Genomic DNA, 15,675 nt, shown 5'->3' with positions numbered 1-15,675 from the left:
ATGGATTTTTTAAAAAATATTTTTTGAAGTTCACACAAGGCGTGGATTTTTTTAAAAAATATTTTTTGAAGTTCACACAAGGCGTGGTTTTTTTAAAAAATATTTTTTGAAGTTCACACAAGGCGTGGATTTTTTAAAGAATATTTTTTGAAGTTCACACAAGGCGTGGATTGTTTAAAAAATATTTTTTGAAGTTCACACAAGGCGTGGATTTTTAAAAAAAATATTTTTTCGAGGCAAGTTCAACACAAGGCCTGGTTTAAAAAAAAAAGTATTTTTTCAAGTCCAACGCAAGAATATTCTTTCAAGGAACCAGTTGGCGTATAAGTTTTGACATAAATTATACGCCCCTTATGACCTCTATATGTACATATTTTATTATTTAAAATCCCTATGCATATTTCTTACAAAAAAAATCCAACTTCTACCGACAAAAACCTGACATAGAAATCATAGAAAAGAATTAATTAAAAATATATGAATTTCAAAACAAAACAAAAAGAAAGAAATATAGGGAAAGTGGAATAGTTTTCATTCCAATGGATTTTCCATTTTCATAGAATTTTTATTTTCATTATTTGAATCCGCTTAGGTGGTGGAAAATGCAGGTGATAACCATTTGGCAGCGGATGGATATTGCCGAAAGGGGTGTTAAAGAATGTATATCGATGAGTTTAACAGGAATTCATGGAAGTTGATTTTATTAAAAGCTATGTGAAACACAAATACACACACACACAGACACATCTGTCTGTTACATATCTGGTCCATTGTACTGCTGATGAATATTGACAGATATCCTATTTCCTGGAATACAAAAAGGATATGTCTTGTTTACAATATGAAATATTCCATGCTGTTCGATTTTTTCTTCTCCTTCTTTTGCATATTTAAATATTTAAATGTAACGGCTGTTATTGTTTTATCTCTTGTACTTCTTCCTCTTCTTTACTCAGCATTTCAATTTATTCATTCAGTCACTCCGTCACTTGCTCACTCACAAAACACCACACGTTGTTACATAAATTTCTTTCAACGGCCTACCATTGTCGGCCGTTTCACAATTCTGTTGCAGCTGCTGCAACACATGTTGGCCCCGCCGTACCTTGCCAAAGGCAATCCGCTTGCCATTCAGCACATCGATAGGCTTGAAACTCACACTGAAGCTGATGAAACGAAATTTACTGCCACGCAAATACCGGCTGGGAAACGAGAGAATACCAGCAGCACTGCCATGATTAATGGCCATCGGATCATGTTCGATATTCGGCATGGTCAGGGCATGCTTATCCATCAAATGCAGTTCCCCCTCCAGCCAGAGGTGCAACAAGATGCGCGAGAATTTAAAACGTTCCGCCTGCTGTGACAAGCAGATGCGTACAAATTGTAGAACAATTTCCGGACAGGCTTCGGTGAACAGCTGTATGACAAGGCGGCCCAAAGCTTGGCCACTGCTCAACTGCAACTCTAGAAATATTTGAGGCCTTAGCAGTTTCATTAGCATGCTGGGAGTGCGAATGAATGGCAACTGGCGATAACGTTGCCAAATGTGATAGGGTATATTGCCGGGTGCGAGTTTATTTCTCTTGTCCATATGTTCCATGCATTCTTTAGATTTTCGCTTCTTACCATCATGATCCAAAGATAAACACGATGAGTGCATGTCGCGTTTGGATAATTGTTTGTTATCGATTTTTAAAGGACAACAACTTTTGGCATGTCCCATTACTGCCAACGGGGTTTGTGTAAATGTCCTTGAATTTCCTTTCTGATACAGAGCCGTCATCATTTCCAGGAACGTTAATTTTCTTTGTTCCCTAGGATTGGCGGTTTGTCGGGATGGTGCCTGGCTATTGACCAAACTGGTGGCATTTTGTATGCGTAAACGATGTTGACGATAACTTTTCTTGCGTTCAATTTCGTTCATGGCGGATTTTGAGAGTTGAGAATTGAAATGAAGGCAATTTTTTGTCGAATATTTTTTAAAAATAAAAAAGAAAATTAAAAATATGTACATATGTATATATTTGTACATTTGTCATTTAAAAAAAAAATGTAAAGTGGCTTATGTGGCGTATAAGTTATGCCATCATGTATACGCTACATGGACATTTATAATATCTTTAATTTATTATTTCTTTTATAAAATCCAAGCCTAGTAAAGAAAAAAATATTCCTTTTCAAAAATCCACACCTTGAATCAGTCCTTTAAAAAATATTTCTCTAAAAAAAACCACGCCTTGTGAAATCCTCTAAATTCGTAGTCCTTAAAAATATATTTTTACAAATCCACCATTGTGCTAGTCCTTGACAAAAATATTTTTAAATTCATACCTTGTGTTAGTCCTTGAAAATTTGAACCAGTCTGTTATGCAGATGACGTTATAATACTTCTAGTGGGAAAGAATCCAAACTTACTATGCAGGAATGCCGAAACGGTGCTAAAAATCGCATACGATTGGGCAAAATCAAGGGGCTTAAACGTAAATCCGGACAAAACGGAGATATGTCTTTTCACTAGAAATTCAAAAATAGGTCAGCCCATCTTCCAAAACAAAACCGGACACAACACACCGCACAGGAACATTTTACAGGCAACTACTGAGTCGACGTTCAATAACTTTGTTTCAGACCGTATACCTGAAACGAGAGTAGTGACACGATGCGAAACTATAATACCAGATAGAGAACAATGGAATAGCGGAACACTAGTTCAGATGCCGCCTGGCAACTACACTTGCTACACATATGGCTCTCGACTAGGAGGAAAAACTGCACTGGGACTTTTTATCGAAGAACCGGCTACCGAAATTTCTCTTTGTCTTACAGATCACAGCATGATCTTACAGGCGGAGGTCCAAGCTATAACAGAGTGTCTTAACTGATTAATTTCAAACCAAGGACAAAATACAATTAATATTATAACGGACAGCAAGCAAGCTATAAAGGCAATAACTTCCAAAACTGTACTGGAATGTATAAATACCATTAATGATTTCTAACAACAAGGACCTGTACGAATTATATGGGTACCGGGTCACCTAGGAATCATAGGCAAAGAGATCGCAAATCAACTAGCCAGGAGTGCCACTGCATAACTCACAATAGAGGTGTATACCGCCAAACCCTTTAGCGAAACACGCGAAGAAATGAGGGAATGGGCACATGAGACCCACAAAACCCTTTGGGATAACTATTGAGCGGAGCAGTATAGTCGGACGGGGCCGACCATATGATACCCTACACAACTTCCACGAAACTATAACTTTCTGTGGTTCTATATTCTGAGCTTGGGCAATATTTCGCGATATTTGCTAAAAATTGACGATCTTTATCAAAACAGGCATACTTATTCTTTGGCCCGATCCCCTTCTCCGTGCAAAAATTCGAGGTGTTTGGGCCATAATTGCGGCCTCTGGAGTGACCAGAAAAACCGACAAGAATAAAGTTTTTGGTCCATTTCATCCCCTAAATATGAACCGATCTTTTCCAAAAACAATAGGGGTCTTCATTGGCCAGAACCCATCCTACATGCAAAATTTCGTGAAGATTGGTCCATAACTGTGGCCTGTATCGTGTTTACAAATTATAATGAACAGACGGACGGACACACATGTCTAGATCGACTCAGCTAGTCGAGATATGACGATCGGTATACTTAAAGTTGGGTCTAGGACCAATATTTCGCGGCGTTACAAACACAAAGCTATAATACCCTGACAACATAGTTGTGTAGAGTATAATGAGGGACAGGAAAAATCTCCAACATCTTATGGGGCGACCCAAGTGCAGACAAAACTAAGCAAATCATAACGCTAAACAAAAAAGAAATAATCCGATTGACGGGTATTCTGACGGGGCACCTGGGCCTGAAGGCACATCTACTCAAGATGGGATGCGAAGGAAGTAACGAGTGCAGAGCGTGTGGGGAAGACAGTGAAACACTGGAATATTTCCTGAGCCAATTCTTGGGAAATGACACTCTTCACGGACTAAGCGATCTGAGGGGGTGTGAATGAAAAAGATTGAAGGAGTTCGAAAAAAAACACAGAATTCGTAGATTCATAGTGAGTCTTTCTTTATTAAGGGGACCCACCCCCTCCCCCATTCTCGGGTTCAAAACATTTTTTGATTTAATTAAAATCTACACTAATTATAGAATGTGCTTACAAAATTTCAAATGAAAATCTCAAGAACTCTTGAAGATATAGCCGATTTATTGTGTCAGCATCGGCTAAAGGGCTTCTCAAACTTTAAACGCGTTTTTCTCTTTTGCGAATGGCGGGCACGATAACTCAAAAACTAATAACCCAATCGATTCCAATTTTTTCCACGTTTCTCTGTAAGCCTATAGCTATAGTATGAACTAGGATAAAGCCAATCGGCGAAGGTGCTCCTTATTTTTTAACTTCAAAAATCGGCGATTTTCCAAAAATATTTTTTCAAACGTCCGCCATTTTGTTAATTTTAGAGCGAAGTCAATAATCCTAGTACATACGAGAGCCGGACATGTACTCTTTCTAACACCGTTGGAATTTTAGGATTCCGATGTTCCAGTGAGGAGTTATCATGCCCGCCATCAAAAATAAGGACTTTTCCTTAATCACAAAAAACAACAAGAAAAGTTTTTTGAAAATTATTTTTCTTCCTTTTTAAATCTTCAAATATATGTGTGCAAAGTTACAAACCTTAACATTCATTTACCAGCCCATTTAAAATCTTAAAAATAAAAAATCGAGAATGGGGGTTTCCCTTAATATACACTTTCACTAATTTTTGATTTGAACTTTCTCCGCACTTCTAGAGGGCACAACAGACCTCATATGGCTTAAGTGTATGTCCTTCTCATGTTGGGCATGTGGTGGAATCATCCACCCCTCTTTTCAACCTAACCTAATCTAGTCCTTGAAAAAAATGGAAAAATATGTCATTAAAAATCTACGCCTTGTGTTTGCCTAGAAAAAATATTTTTTTTAAAAATCCACACCTTGTAAGGACTCGAAAAAATATTTCTTTAAAATCCATATTTCTTGGTACACCGGAACGTATAACTATTGTCACAACGTATACGCTTCAAATTGAAAAATAATAAAATAGCTTGTAGGCTACTTTAAATAAATATTTTTTAATGATCCAGGTGGTATTAATTTATTGAAAAAAATTTTAAAAAATCCTTAAAAAAAATTTAGAAACAAGCTTTTTATCCTCAACAAAATATCTGAAATTTTTGTGGTTCACCACAATAACATCTCAACATAATATGTATTTAAACAACAAAGACATAAACACACTCCCACACTTACACATGTCTGTAAACTGATCAATTTAAATATATCCGCCACATTTCTTGCGTGCGTGTGTGTGCGACTTAGAGATAAGAGAAAACAAACAACCACACATCCTAACTTCCTTCAAGTGCTAAGTCTGCCGGTATATGTTTGTCTGTCTGTCCCTGTATACTTGCGTGTTTACATTTCCTTGTTACAACACCACCACATGCGTGTGTAATTTTAACGTATTTTTTTTTCTCAGTATTTATTTTTTCGCCCTCCCCCTCCCCCTCCCTTCCCCACACATCCTCATCGGTAAATATTCTTTTGTTATTATTTGTGTTTATTTTTGTCATTTGTCTTGTTGTAACAAGGCTAACAACAAAAAGCTTAAATTTCCTTGTTGTTGTCGTCGATGTTCACAGCTCACACATTTTCAATTCTGTCGTGTTGATTTAATATTAAGTGGTGGTTGTTGTGTTCGACGCTGTGGCTGCCACTGTTCTTCTGGTGTTCATGTTGAACTTAATACGTGTACAAATTATGAATGGGAATTGTTGACAAAAAAAAAGAATTTGGGTTCGGAATTTTTTTTTTCGTGGGGACATGTATGAAATAATGGTAAACATATATTCCCATTATTTCGTGCATGTTGGAGCTTGTTCACTTTGTTGGGGAATTGTTGTGGGAATTGTCTTGTAATTTCTTCGTCGGGTAGGATGAGGTGATGCGAATTATTTTTGGAAATAATAATAATGAGTTAAGCTAATTTACGGTGAAATTATTTTGAGGTAGGGGAGGAGGCTGTGGAACTAACTTAAAGAGAATTTATTAATGGTTTCTGTAGGCGTATGATTGCTGTCAGCACGCATACGCCACAATGGGGTATTTATATCCCCATTGTGGCGTATACTTGCCACAATTTAAAATAAATAAATTTAAACCCTAAGAAATATATCGACGCCTCCGAACCATAGTATGCTAAGTCGACTTAGCATGTTTTAAAGTTCTTTACGTTTTTAGATACTACGGTCCTTTATTTATATTCTCTGAAATTTTGGTAATCATGGTAATGTACTTAGATATACAACTTCCATACTTTGAGAGCTTCTACTGAAAAACTCACTTTTCAGACTTAGCATACTATGGTTCGGAGGGGTCGATATGTATATACCCAACACAACTATATTAACTATAGTTTTGTGCAGCCCCAAAAGTTTGTAACGCCGAGAAATTTTGGTCATAGACCCACCTTTAAGTCATATCTCGACTAGCTGAGTCGATCTAGACATGTGTGTCCGTCTGCCCATTATAATTTGTAAACACGATACAGACCACAGTTATGGACCAATCTTCAGGAAATTTTGCATGTAGAATGGGTTCTGGCCAATGAAGACCCCTATAGTTTTTGGAAAAGATCGGTTAATATTTAGGGATGAAATGGACCAAAAACGTTATTTTTGTCGGGTTTTCTGGTCGCTCCAGAGGCCGCAATTATGGCCCAAACACCGCATGGAGAAGGGGATCGGGCCAAAGAATAAGTATGCCTGTTTTGATAAAGATCGGTCAATATATAGCGGGTCAAATGGACCCTGACTTTTGTGTGAAAAATTGCAAAATTTGTATTCTATGGCGTATATTTTTGCCCCTGAAGGACCTAGACCCGAGAAGTTGATAGTATGTTCAAGAGGAGTGGTTGACCTTTAAATTGATACCAATTATATGGTCGTATGTACTCAGTTGTGCGAGTTACACTTAAATATTTATGGGTGCTTACGTATTCAGACATTATTTAGTAACCCATTACCACACTAGAGGGCGGAAATATAGCGCTGATCGCTTTGAAATTTTCCATGAGATTCCAATTGTGGTCAAGGACAACGCCTATAATTTTCGGTGATGATCAGATAATAATATTGGGGTGAAGTGGACCGAAAACTTTTGTTTTTTTTGAGTCGATCTATAGGCCACAATTGAAAGCCCAACATCACAACATAACCTACGGTAAAGAGGATCTGGACAAGTACAGCCCTCGTCTACGCAATATTTGTAATATTTGTCGGGTGTCAAGAGGGTTTCGGGTGTCAAGAGGGTGCAAATAACGCAAAGTTTGATTTTCGTGGAAGTTGTGTAGGGTATCATATGGTCGGCCCCGTCCGACTATACTGCTCCGCTCACTGGTTTTTAATTATGGAAATTTAAAAATATCTTCACCCCTTGTGTAGTCATAGAAAAATATTTTTTTAAATAATCCAAGCCTTGTGTAGTCCTCAAAAAATATTTTTTAAAATAATTTTCCTAAGAATCTGGTAAAGCATTGACATGTACCTATCAGAATTTGTATTTTTTTAAATGTTATCCACAAACATATGACAAAAAAACAACCTCTCTAAAAAAATATTCTCATTTGAGGGCCATATGGTGCGTATGGGTCATGTCAGCATGTATACGCTCCTAAAGACCAAAAATTCCCTCAGAATGCCAATTTCTCGGTGCTCGTAAAACATTTTCTTTAAAAATCTAACTAAAAATATTCTTGAAAAAATTAACCCTTTCCACGTATTCGAAAAAATATATATGTCTCAAAAATTCAGGCCGAATAAAATATCAAACCAGTGAGCGAAGCAGTATAGTCGGACGGGGCCGACCATACGAAAGTCAAACTTTCCGTGGTTTTATGTTTTGAGCTTGGGCAATATTTCGCGATATTTGCACCCTCTTGACGGACTAGTGGTAAACAAATATTACTAATATTCAGTACAGCCTTTCTAATTACTTGCCCAGATTCCCTTCAACCTTTGTGTTGTGAAGTTCGGCTTTGTGTTTGACTTGAATTTTTTTTTTAAATTCACGCCTTGTGTAGTCCTGAAAAATATTTTTTTAAACCCTCCTCAAAAAAATATTTAATAAATTCATGCCTTGTGAACCCTTTATGTATGTAGACGTATGACTATTGACAACACACATACGCCACCATGTCCAAAAACTAAAGGTTAAGAAAAAGACAAACAGATTCAAATAAAAAATATGTTTTTTTTAAACATCTACCTTTAGGCGGAATGGCTTTAATTTTTCGAAAAAGTAAACCCTCTTTTTTGTTGATTCCAATTATTCCAGGAAACAATAACTAGTTTACAACAAAACCCTCACCAGGCAATTTATAATCAACAAATATTTCGTTTTTTGTTGTTATTTAATGAAAAGTTTAAACAAATGTAAACAATCAACCACAAAGTCCTCGAAACTTCTTCATAACAAAGTGCTCATCAACAGGCAAACCCACCAACCAACCTCAACCTCATCCTTTCGAAATGTTGATTTGCCTCTAGGAAATTTTGCCGGGGGGCATTTGAATTTGTTTTTTGGTGCACCAAAAGAAAATTAAGATAAACTAAAACTTGGAAAGTTGGTTTTTGGACAGGAATTGCCTTTTGGTTAAATTTGGACAACAAGTCTTAAAGTTTACAACATGTTGCAACATTGGGATGGTGTTGATGTTGATGAGTCGGGCAGGCAGGCAGGCAAGCAGCAGAAAAATTAGCCTCAATTAAAAATTGGTTACTTGAAAGATAAACACTTTTTCCGGTCAACAAAGAAACTTTTTTTCGAATAATAAGAATGAGAAGTTTTGCTATTTGTTCTATTTAATGGAATTAATAAATGTTTAAAATAAGAGAGAGAGAGAGAGCGAGAGAGAGAGAGAGAAAATAATTATTTCCTTGGGGACACAGGGGGCGTATACGTGGTGACAGCAATCATACGCATAGGAGGACAAAGGTAATTTACATTAAAAGCAATACCAAGGGAAAGTGTCTTTAAATTATGAAAATTTAAAACAAATTTCTAAAATTTTCCCAAGATACCAATACAAAATTGCCATATTTACAATATTCTTCATCATCCACATTCATCGTCATCATCGATTATCCATCCACATATTCTGCTCATAATTCAAACAAATAACGGCTCCAATCAAAATCCCGTATCGGCTTTTTTGATCACAAATTGTAATGTATGTATATGTGTGTGTATGAAAAAATAATCCCCAAACATTAATCAAACACCAATAAAAAATACAATCCGATACAAAAATATACCACATAAGTCACTCACATACACATCGACCACCAAAAAAAAAAAGAATCGACGACTGTTAGCGGCATTTGTCAATGATAAATGTTCATTTGATTTGTAAGTGAACAAAAATAATAGACGAAGAAACATGAAAATGCGCTTTCATAAATTATTGGCGGCAGAGTAACAACACAACCGAATCCAACCCTCCGATCCCCCACAACAATCGGATTTACTGCTGTAATGCTGTGCAATTTGAAGAGGAAAATTTATGCAAATCCTAAACGAAGCGAAATATGAAACAAAACGATGGCTATAAACGAATCGCATTAACAAGAGATTTCTGTTTCTGCGTTTAGGATTGTGGGATAGTCGCAGAGAATAGGGTTATAAAAGAGACAAGAGATTTAAAGAAGATGGAATATGGGGCGTATACATGGTGACAGCAATCATACGCACTGAGGGACCAGGGAAAAATACAAATTTGTATATTGGAAAGCCTAGATTTTTTTTAATAATTTTTTTACGAACGCCGGGCCATGACATTAAAATTCCGCTTGGAGATTTTAATGCAAAAATCGGAAGGGAAAATATCCTTGGCCCCACCGTCGGAACATTCAGCCTTCATGAAGAAACATCAGACAACGGGATGAGTTGATTGACTTCGCGGCAGCAATAAACATGGTAGTTAGCAGCATATGATTCAAGCATCTCGATATACACAAGGCCACATGGATTTCTCCCGATCGAACAACAAGAAATCAAATCGATTATGTTGTGATAGACGGAAGGCATTCATCCAGTGTTTTAGACGTCCGATCGAATATCGATTCGGACCATTACCTTGTGGCAGCCAAGGTACGCACCCGTCTTAATGTAGCAGCAAATGCTGCGATCTAATGTAACACGGAAATTTGACGTCGAAAAGCTGCAAACACAACAGATAGCAGAAGCCTATTCCGCTCAACTTACCCAACTGCTTGACGAAAGCACCCCTTGTCCCGATAATAATATAGAAGCACAGTGGCAGAGAATTGCCCACTCCCTACAAACTGCATCACAAGTAACACTTGGGTACCAAAGACCACCACCAAGAAACCCATGGTACGATCAGGAGTGTCGTAATGCTACTTATATGGAAAACATAGCGTATAGGGCAACCCTGCGGACAATAGCAACACGTAATGCGATGGTGAACTATCGGAAGAAATGGAGAGAGGAGAAACGTATTTTCAGAAAAAAGAAGAAAGAACAAGAAAACCGTGAGCATGAGCAAATCGACATGTATAGGAGTCAGAATGAAGTCCGAAAATTCTACCAAAGGGGTAAAACACCAAACCGAAGGCTTTGGTGCAGGCTCATCCTCCTGTAGAGATAAAGAAGAAAACCTGGTGACAAATACAGACAGCGTGCTGATGATCTGGAAGGAGCATTTAGAAAAACTTCTGGTATCAAATAGTAGATGTGAAGAGGATACCCCAGAACAAAAAAGAGATGATGGTATAGAGTGTATACCACCTAGCCAAGATGAGGTCATAAAAGCAATTAATCGGCTCAAGAACAACAAAGCAGCAGGTGCCGATGGTTTACACGCTGAACTATTCAAGACTGGTGGCCAGATGCTGGTCAGCAGCATGCACCTAATCAGCTGGTGCATACAATTTGGCTAGAAGAATGCATGCCCAATGATTGGAACCTCAGCATCCTGTGTCCCGTGCACAAAAAAGGAGACATGACGATATGTGCAAACTATAGAGGAATAAGTCTCCGGAACAACTCTAGTTTAGTAAAAACTATCAGATTTTTCTGAAATTTTTTCCAGATGTAGGTATTTTTACTCTATTTTTTTTCTTTTTCTTGGGGGACGTACCCGGTTACCCGGTTATTTGACCCGGAAGTTCGGGTACGGGTACCCGGTTATATCCGGTTCTACAGATCCGGTTAATATAAATGGTTCTACGGATCCCGTTAATATAAATGATACCCACATTATATTAACCGGATCCGTAGAAACTGATATAACCGGGTACCCGTACCCGAACTTCCGGGTCAAATAACCGGGTAAGCGGGTACGTCCCCCAAGAAAAAAAAGATATCGTCATAATTAGGGTTAAAATACATACCTCTGGAAAAAATTTTAGAAAAATCTGACCGTTTTTACTAAACTAGACTTAAGCCAAGTCTCCTCCCCATCGCATATAAAGTGATCTCCAGCGTACTGTGTGAACAACTGAAGCCAATGGTCAATGACATTATTGGACCATACCAATGCGGCTTCAGACCTGGCAAATCCACCACTGACCAGATTTTCGCTCTGCGCCAAATCCTGGAAAAACCCACGAAAAACACATCCGAACATTCCACCTATTCGTCGACTATAAAGCCGCATTCGACAGCCCTATCCGTTCAGAGGTGTATAAAGCCATGTCTGCGTTTAGCATTCCTGCCCAAATTAATACGGCTATGCAGGATAACTTTAACTGGCACAAGATCAGCAGTTAAAGTCGAAAAGGACCTCTCAGAGCCCTGTAATACCGAACAAGAATTCAGACAAGGTGACAGTTTGTCGAGTGACCTTTTTAACATCCTGCTGGATGAGGTCATATGAGAGGCAAAAGTGAACAGAAATGGCACTCTGTACACCAAACAACACATGTTACTCACCTACGCCGATGACATCGATATAATGTGTCGGATACTGAGAGCGGTAACAGCCAGCTTTGAAGAAATGGCGAAGAAGTCTGCCAAAGTGGTTCTGGCAGTAAACGGCGGAAGACCAAGCTGATGGTATCAACGCGCAAGATGTCCAATAGACTCAGACCAACTGTGGAACTTGAGGACTACAGCTTCGAGGTAGTCAAACATTTTAAATACCTTGGTACCGCCATAAACAAAACGAATGACATCAGTTTTGAAATTCGGAGAAAGATAGTGATGGCCAACCGATGCTACTATGGTCTGAGCAAACAACTCAAAAGCAATGCCACCCCGCCGCCAGACCAAAGTCAAACTCTACAAGACGCTGATACTACCGGTGCTGTTATATGGATCTGAAGCATGGGTATTTGCGCAAGCAGATGAGACAGCTCTTGGAGTGTTTTAGAGAAAAATTCTCCGAAAGATCTATAGGCCGATCTGCGTTGACGGTGTATATCGCCGTCGAATGAACCATTAGTTGTACCAGCCATTCTCGGACATTGACATTGTTAGACGCATTGAGCTGCAGCGACTACGTTGGCTAGGTCATGTTGTGAGAATGGATGAAGTTGTACCAGCCCAGAAGACATATAAAAGCGAACCAGCTGATGGTTCACGCAGAAGGGGAAGGCCACGAATAAGATGGAAAGACCATGTGGAAGACAACATTGCCGAATATGGTCTTTCAAATTGGAAAAACTGCACAAAAGACCGACGCGCCTGGAAATCTTTTTTAAGCTCGGCTTATGGAACGAAAGTTCTGCCAGCTAAGAAGAAGAAACCAATGCGTGGATTTAAAATATATATATATATATATTTTTTTTTTGAGGGACAAAAACAAGGCGTGGATTTAAAAAAAAACAAGGCCACCTCCCGCCAGACCAAACACACATTCTACAAACGTGGTCTTTCATATTGGAGGAGATGCGCACAAGACTGACGCGCCTGGAAATCTTTGTTGAGCTCGGCTTATGGAATGAAAGTTCTGACACAAGCCTGCTAAGTAAGTAACAAGGCGTAGCCAACTTTGAAAAAAGCCACGCCTTCTGTTGAATTCCAAGAAATATATTTTAAAAATCCACGACTTGGGATTGACTTGAAAGATTTTTTTTTAATCTTTCAAGTCAATTCCAAGGCGTGGATTTTTAAAATATATTTTTTGGAGTTTAACAGAAGGCGTGGCTTTTTTCAAAGTTGGCTTTTTTGAAGTTCAACACAAAGCGTCGATTTTTTATAAAATATTTTTTGAAGTTTTTTTAGTTACTCCCAAATGTGATAACCCTTTTCCCATAACTCAGTCAACCAGATTTATGTTCTATTTATGCTCGGTATATTATTTTCTATTTTGTCGATTTTTATTTACACAGATTCATGCTAGATGATACAATTTAACAGACCATAAATTTATTTATTTATTTTTCTATTTTTTTTTTTTTGTCGGTTTCAGTTAAACAAACTCTCAACAAATGATATACAGACGTATGTACACCAACACACACACACATTCACATGTGTTTCAAATGCAGTTGTAGTAGTTGGTTTTCTTGTTTGTGACGGCAGATGCAAGTGATTTCATTTGTTTTTGACAAATTTCCCAGGACAATGGTCAGCAAAGAGTATTTGTATTTTTTTGGTATATATGTATGAGTGTGTGCAAAAAATAAATAATTTTTAATAAAAATCAGGGACGTGGTTGTAAGAGGATTCAGTATATAAATTTCTTTGAAAATAAATTTCAAATAATTTTTGTTTAGGAAAAATTATAAAATTTGTCCTAACCCTCAAAATCCATTTCTGGTTACGTTCATTTACTTGACCAAAAAAAATGAAATACTCCGGTTTTTAGATATCACAACAACAAAATAATATATAATTTATTTGTTGTTTGTGATTTGTTTCATGTTATTATTATTATTTATATACATGTTCAAGTGCCTGTGAGTGTGAGTGTGTGCGTGTCTCTGTCCTTCTCAACTGGTTGAAGTTCAACCAAACGAAATGGTAATATAGGCCAAGCACTTTTGGACTGCAAAATATAACAATAAATAAATTCACATACAAATAAAATTAAACTACAATATGTATGAGTGTGTGTATGTGCTGCTGTTGAAATTTTTTCACTGAAAGAACGATTGAGATAGTCTTCTTTTTTCCTACAGATTTTATGAACAAATGGCCTCATAAATCTTCCATTTAACTCGGCATGTTACTGATTTACAGACTATGATAGTATCTGTAAATGTGTGTGTGTATGTGAGAGTATATGTGTGCCAGTGTATGTGATGTAATATCCCAGTTGTATAAATCAATTATTTAAATATTCTATTTAACAAGGCATTAAAGATCAGAAAATGAAAAAAAAATGAATTTCATTATTTTTTTCGATAATGGTCGTATACGTTGTGACAATAATCATACGTTCAGAGGTACCATGAGAGGGAAAAAAGATCAAGGGCGTGGATTTTTTTAAGAACTATATTTTCCAGTAGCCATAAGGCCTGGGCTTTTTAAAAAATATCTCCTGAAATAACAACAAGGCGTCGACTTTTTAACAACTTTTTTTTTTTGAAGTGGCCACAAGGCGCGGATGTTTTAATTTTTGAAGTGACCACAAGGCGTGAATTTTTTTAAATAATATCGTTTCGAGTCATACAAAAGGCATGGATTTTGAAAAAAATATTAATTTTGCAGGGATGCCAAACGCAGACATCGCTTTATACACCTCTGAACGGATAGGGCCATCGAATGCGGCATTATAGTCGACGAATGGGTGGTATGTGTCGATGTGTGTTTTTCGTGGGTTTTTTTCCGGGATTTGGCGCAGAGTGAAAATCTGGTCAATGATGGATTTGCAGGTCTGAAGCCGCCTTGAAATGGTCCAATAATGTCATTGACCAATGGCTTCAGTCGTTCACTCAGTACGCTGGATAGCACTTTATATGCGTAAGTCTCCTTCCCACGTATACGTTGTGACAATAATCATACGTTCAGGGGTACCATGAGAGGGAAAAAAGATCGATGGCGTAGATTTTTTTAAGAACTATATTTTACAGTAGCCATAAGGCCTGGGCTTTTTAAAAAAATATCTCCTGAAATAACAACAAGGCATCGATTTTTTAACAACTTTTTTTGAAGTGGCCACAAGGCGCGGATGTTTTTTTTTTTTTTTTTGTTTTTTTTTAAGTGACCACAAGGCGTGAATTTTTTTTAAAAATATCGTTTTGAGTCATACAAAAGGCGTGGATTTTTAAAAAAATATTTTTTGAAGTAACCATAAGGCTCGAATTTTTTAAAACATGTTTTTCCAAGTAATCATAAGGCTCGGATTTTTTTAAATATTTTTCCAAGTAATCATAAGGCGTGGGTTTTTAAAAAAAAAAAAATAATTTTTGAAGTAACCATAAGGCGTGGTTTTTTTTTAAATTTTTTTTGAAGTAACCATAAGGCGTGGTTTTTTTTTTAAATTCAGCTTTTACACAACGCGTGGATTTTAAATATATTTTTGCAAGTTTCACAAGGCTTGGTTTAAAAAAAAATGTTCAAGTCATATACACTTACTTGGCTGGCTTGTGACAGAACTTTCGTTCCATAAGCCGAGCTTAAAAAAGATTTCCAGGCGCGTCGGTCTTTTGTG

The 15,675-nt window shown here is 37.3% G+C and overlaps 1 protein-coding gene across 1 annotated transcript; it reads right to left on the bottom strand.

Annotated features, from left to right (window-relative positions):
* Positions 1 to 997: 997 nt before the first annotated feature.
* LOC133333536 (uncharacterized) lies at positions 998 to 1,927 on the bottom strand. Its single transcript, XM_061541852.1, has one exon. The coding sequence runs from the start codon at positions 1,925 to 1,927 to the stop codon at positions 998 to 1,000; it is 930 nt and encodes a 309-aa protein (XP_061397836.1).
* Between the last annotated feature and the right edge of the window lie 13,748 nt (positions 1,928 to 15,675).

The sequence above is a fragment of the Musca vetustissima genome, unplaced genomic scaffold, assembly GCF_032173495.1.
Source record: "Musca vetustissima isolate MV318-11 ecotype Yass unplaced genomic scaffold, APGP_CSIRO_Mvet_v1 utg20336, whole genome shotgun sequence".
Lineage (NCBI taxonomy): Eukaryota > Metazoa > Arthropoda > Insecta > Diptera > Muscidae > Musca > Musca vetustissima.
Note: the sequence above shows the minus strand (reverse complement) of the source record. Positions and strands in the feature narration are given on the sequence as shown.

Coding starts and splice junctions, on each gene's coding strand:
- LOC133333536 (XM_061541852.1), bottom strand. CDS start 1,927: ATGAACGAAATTGAACGCAAGAAAAGTTATCGTCAACATCGTTTACGC.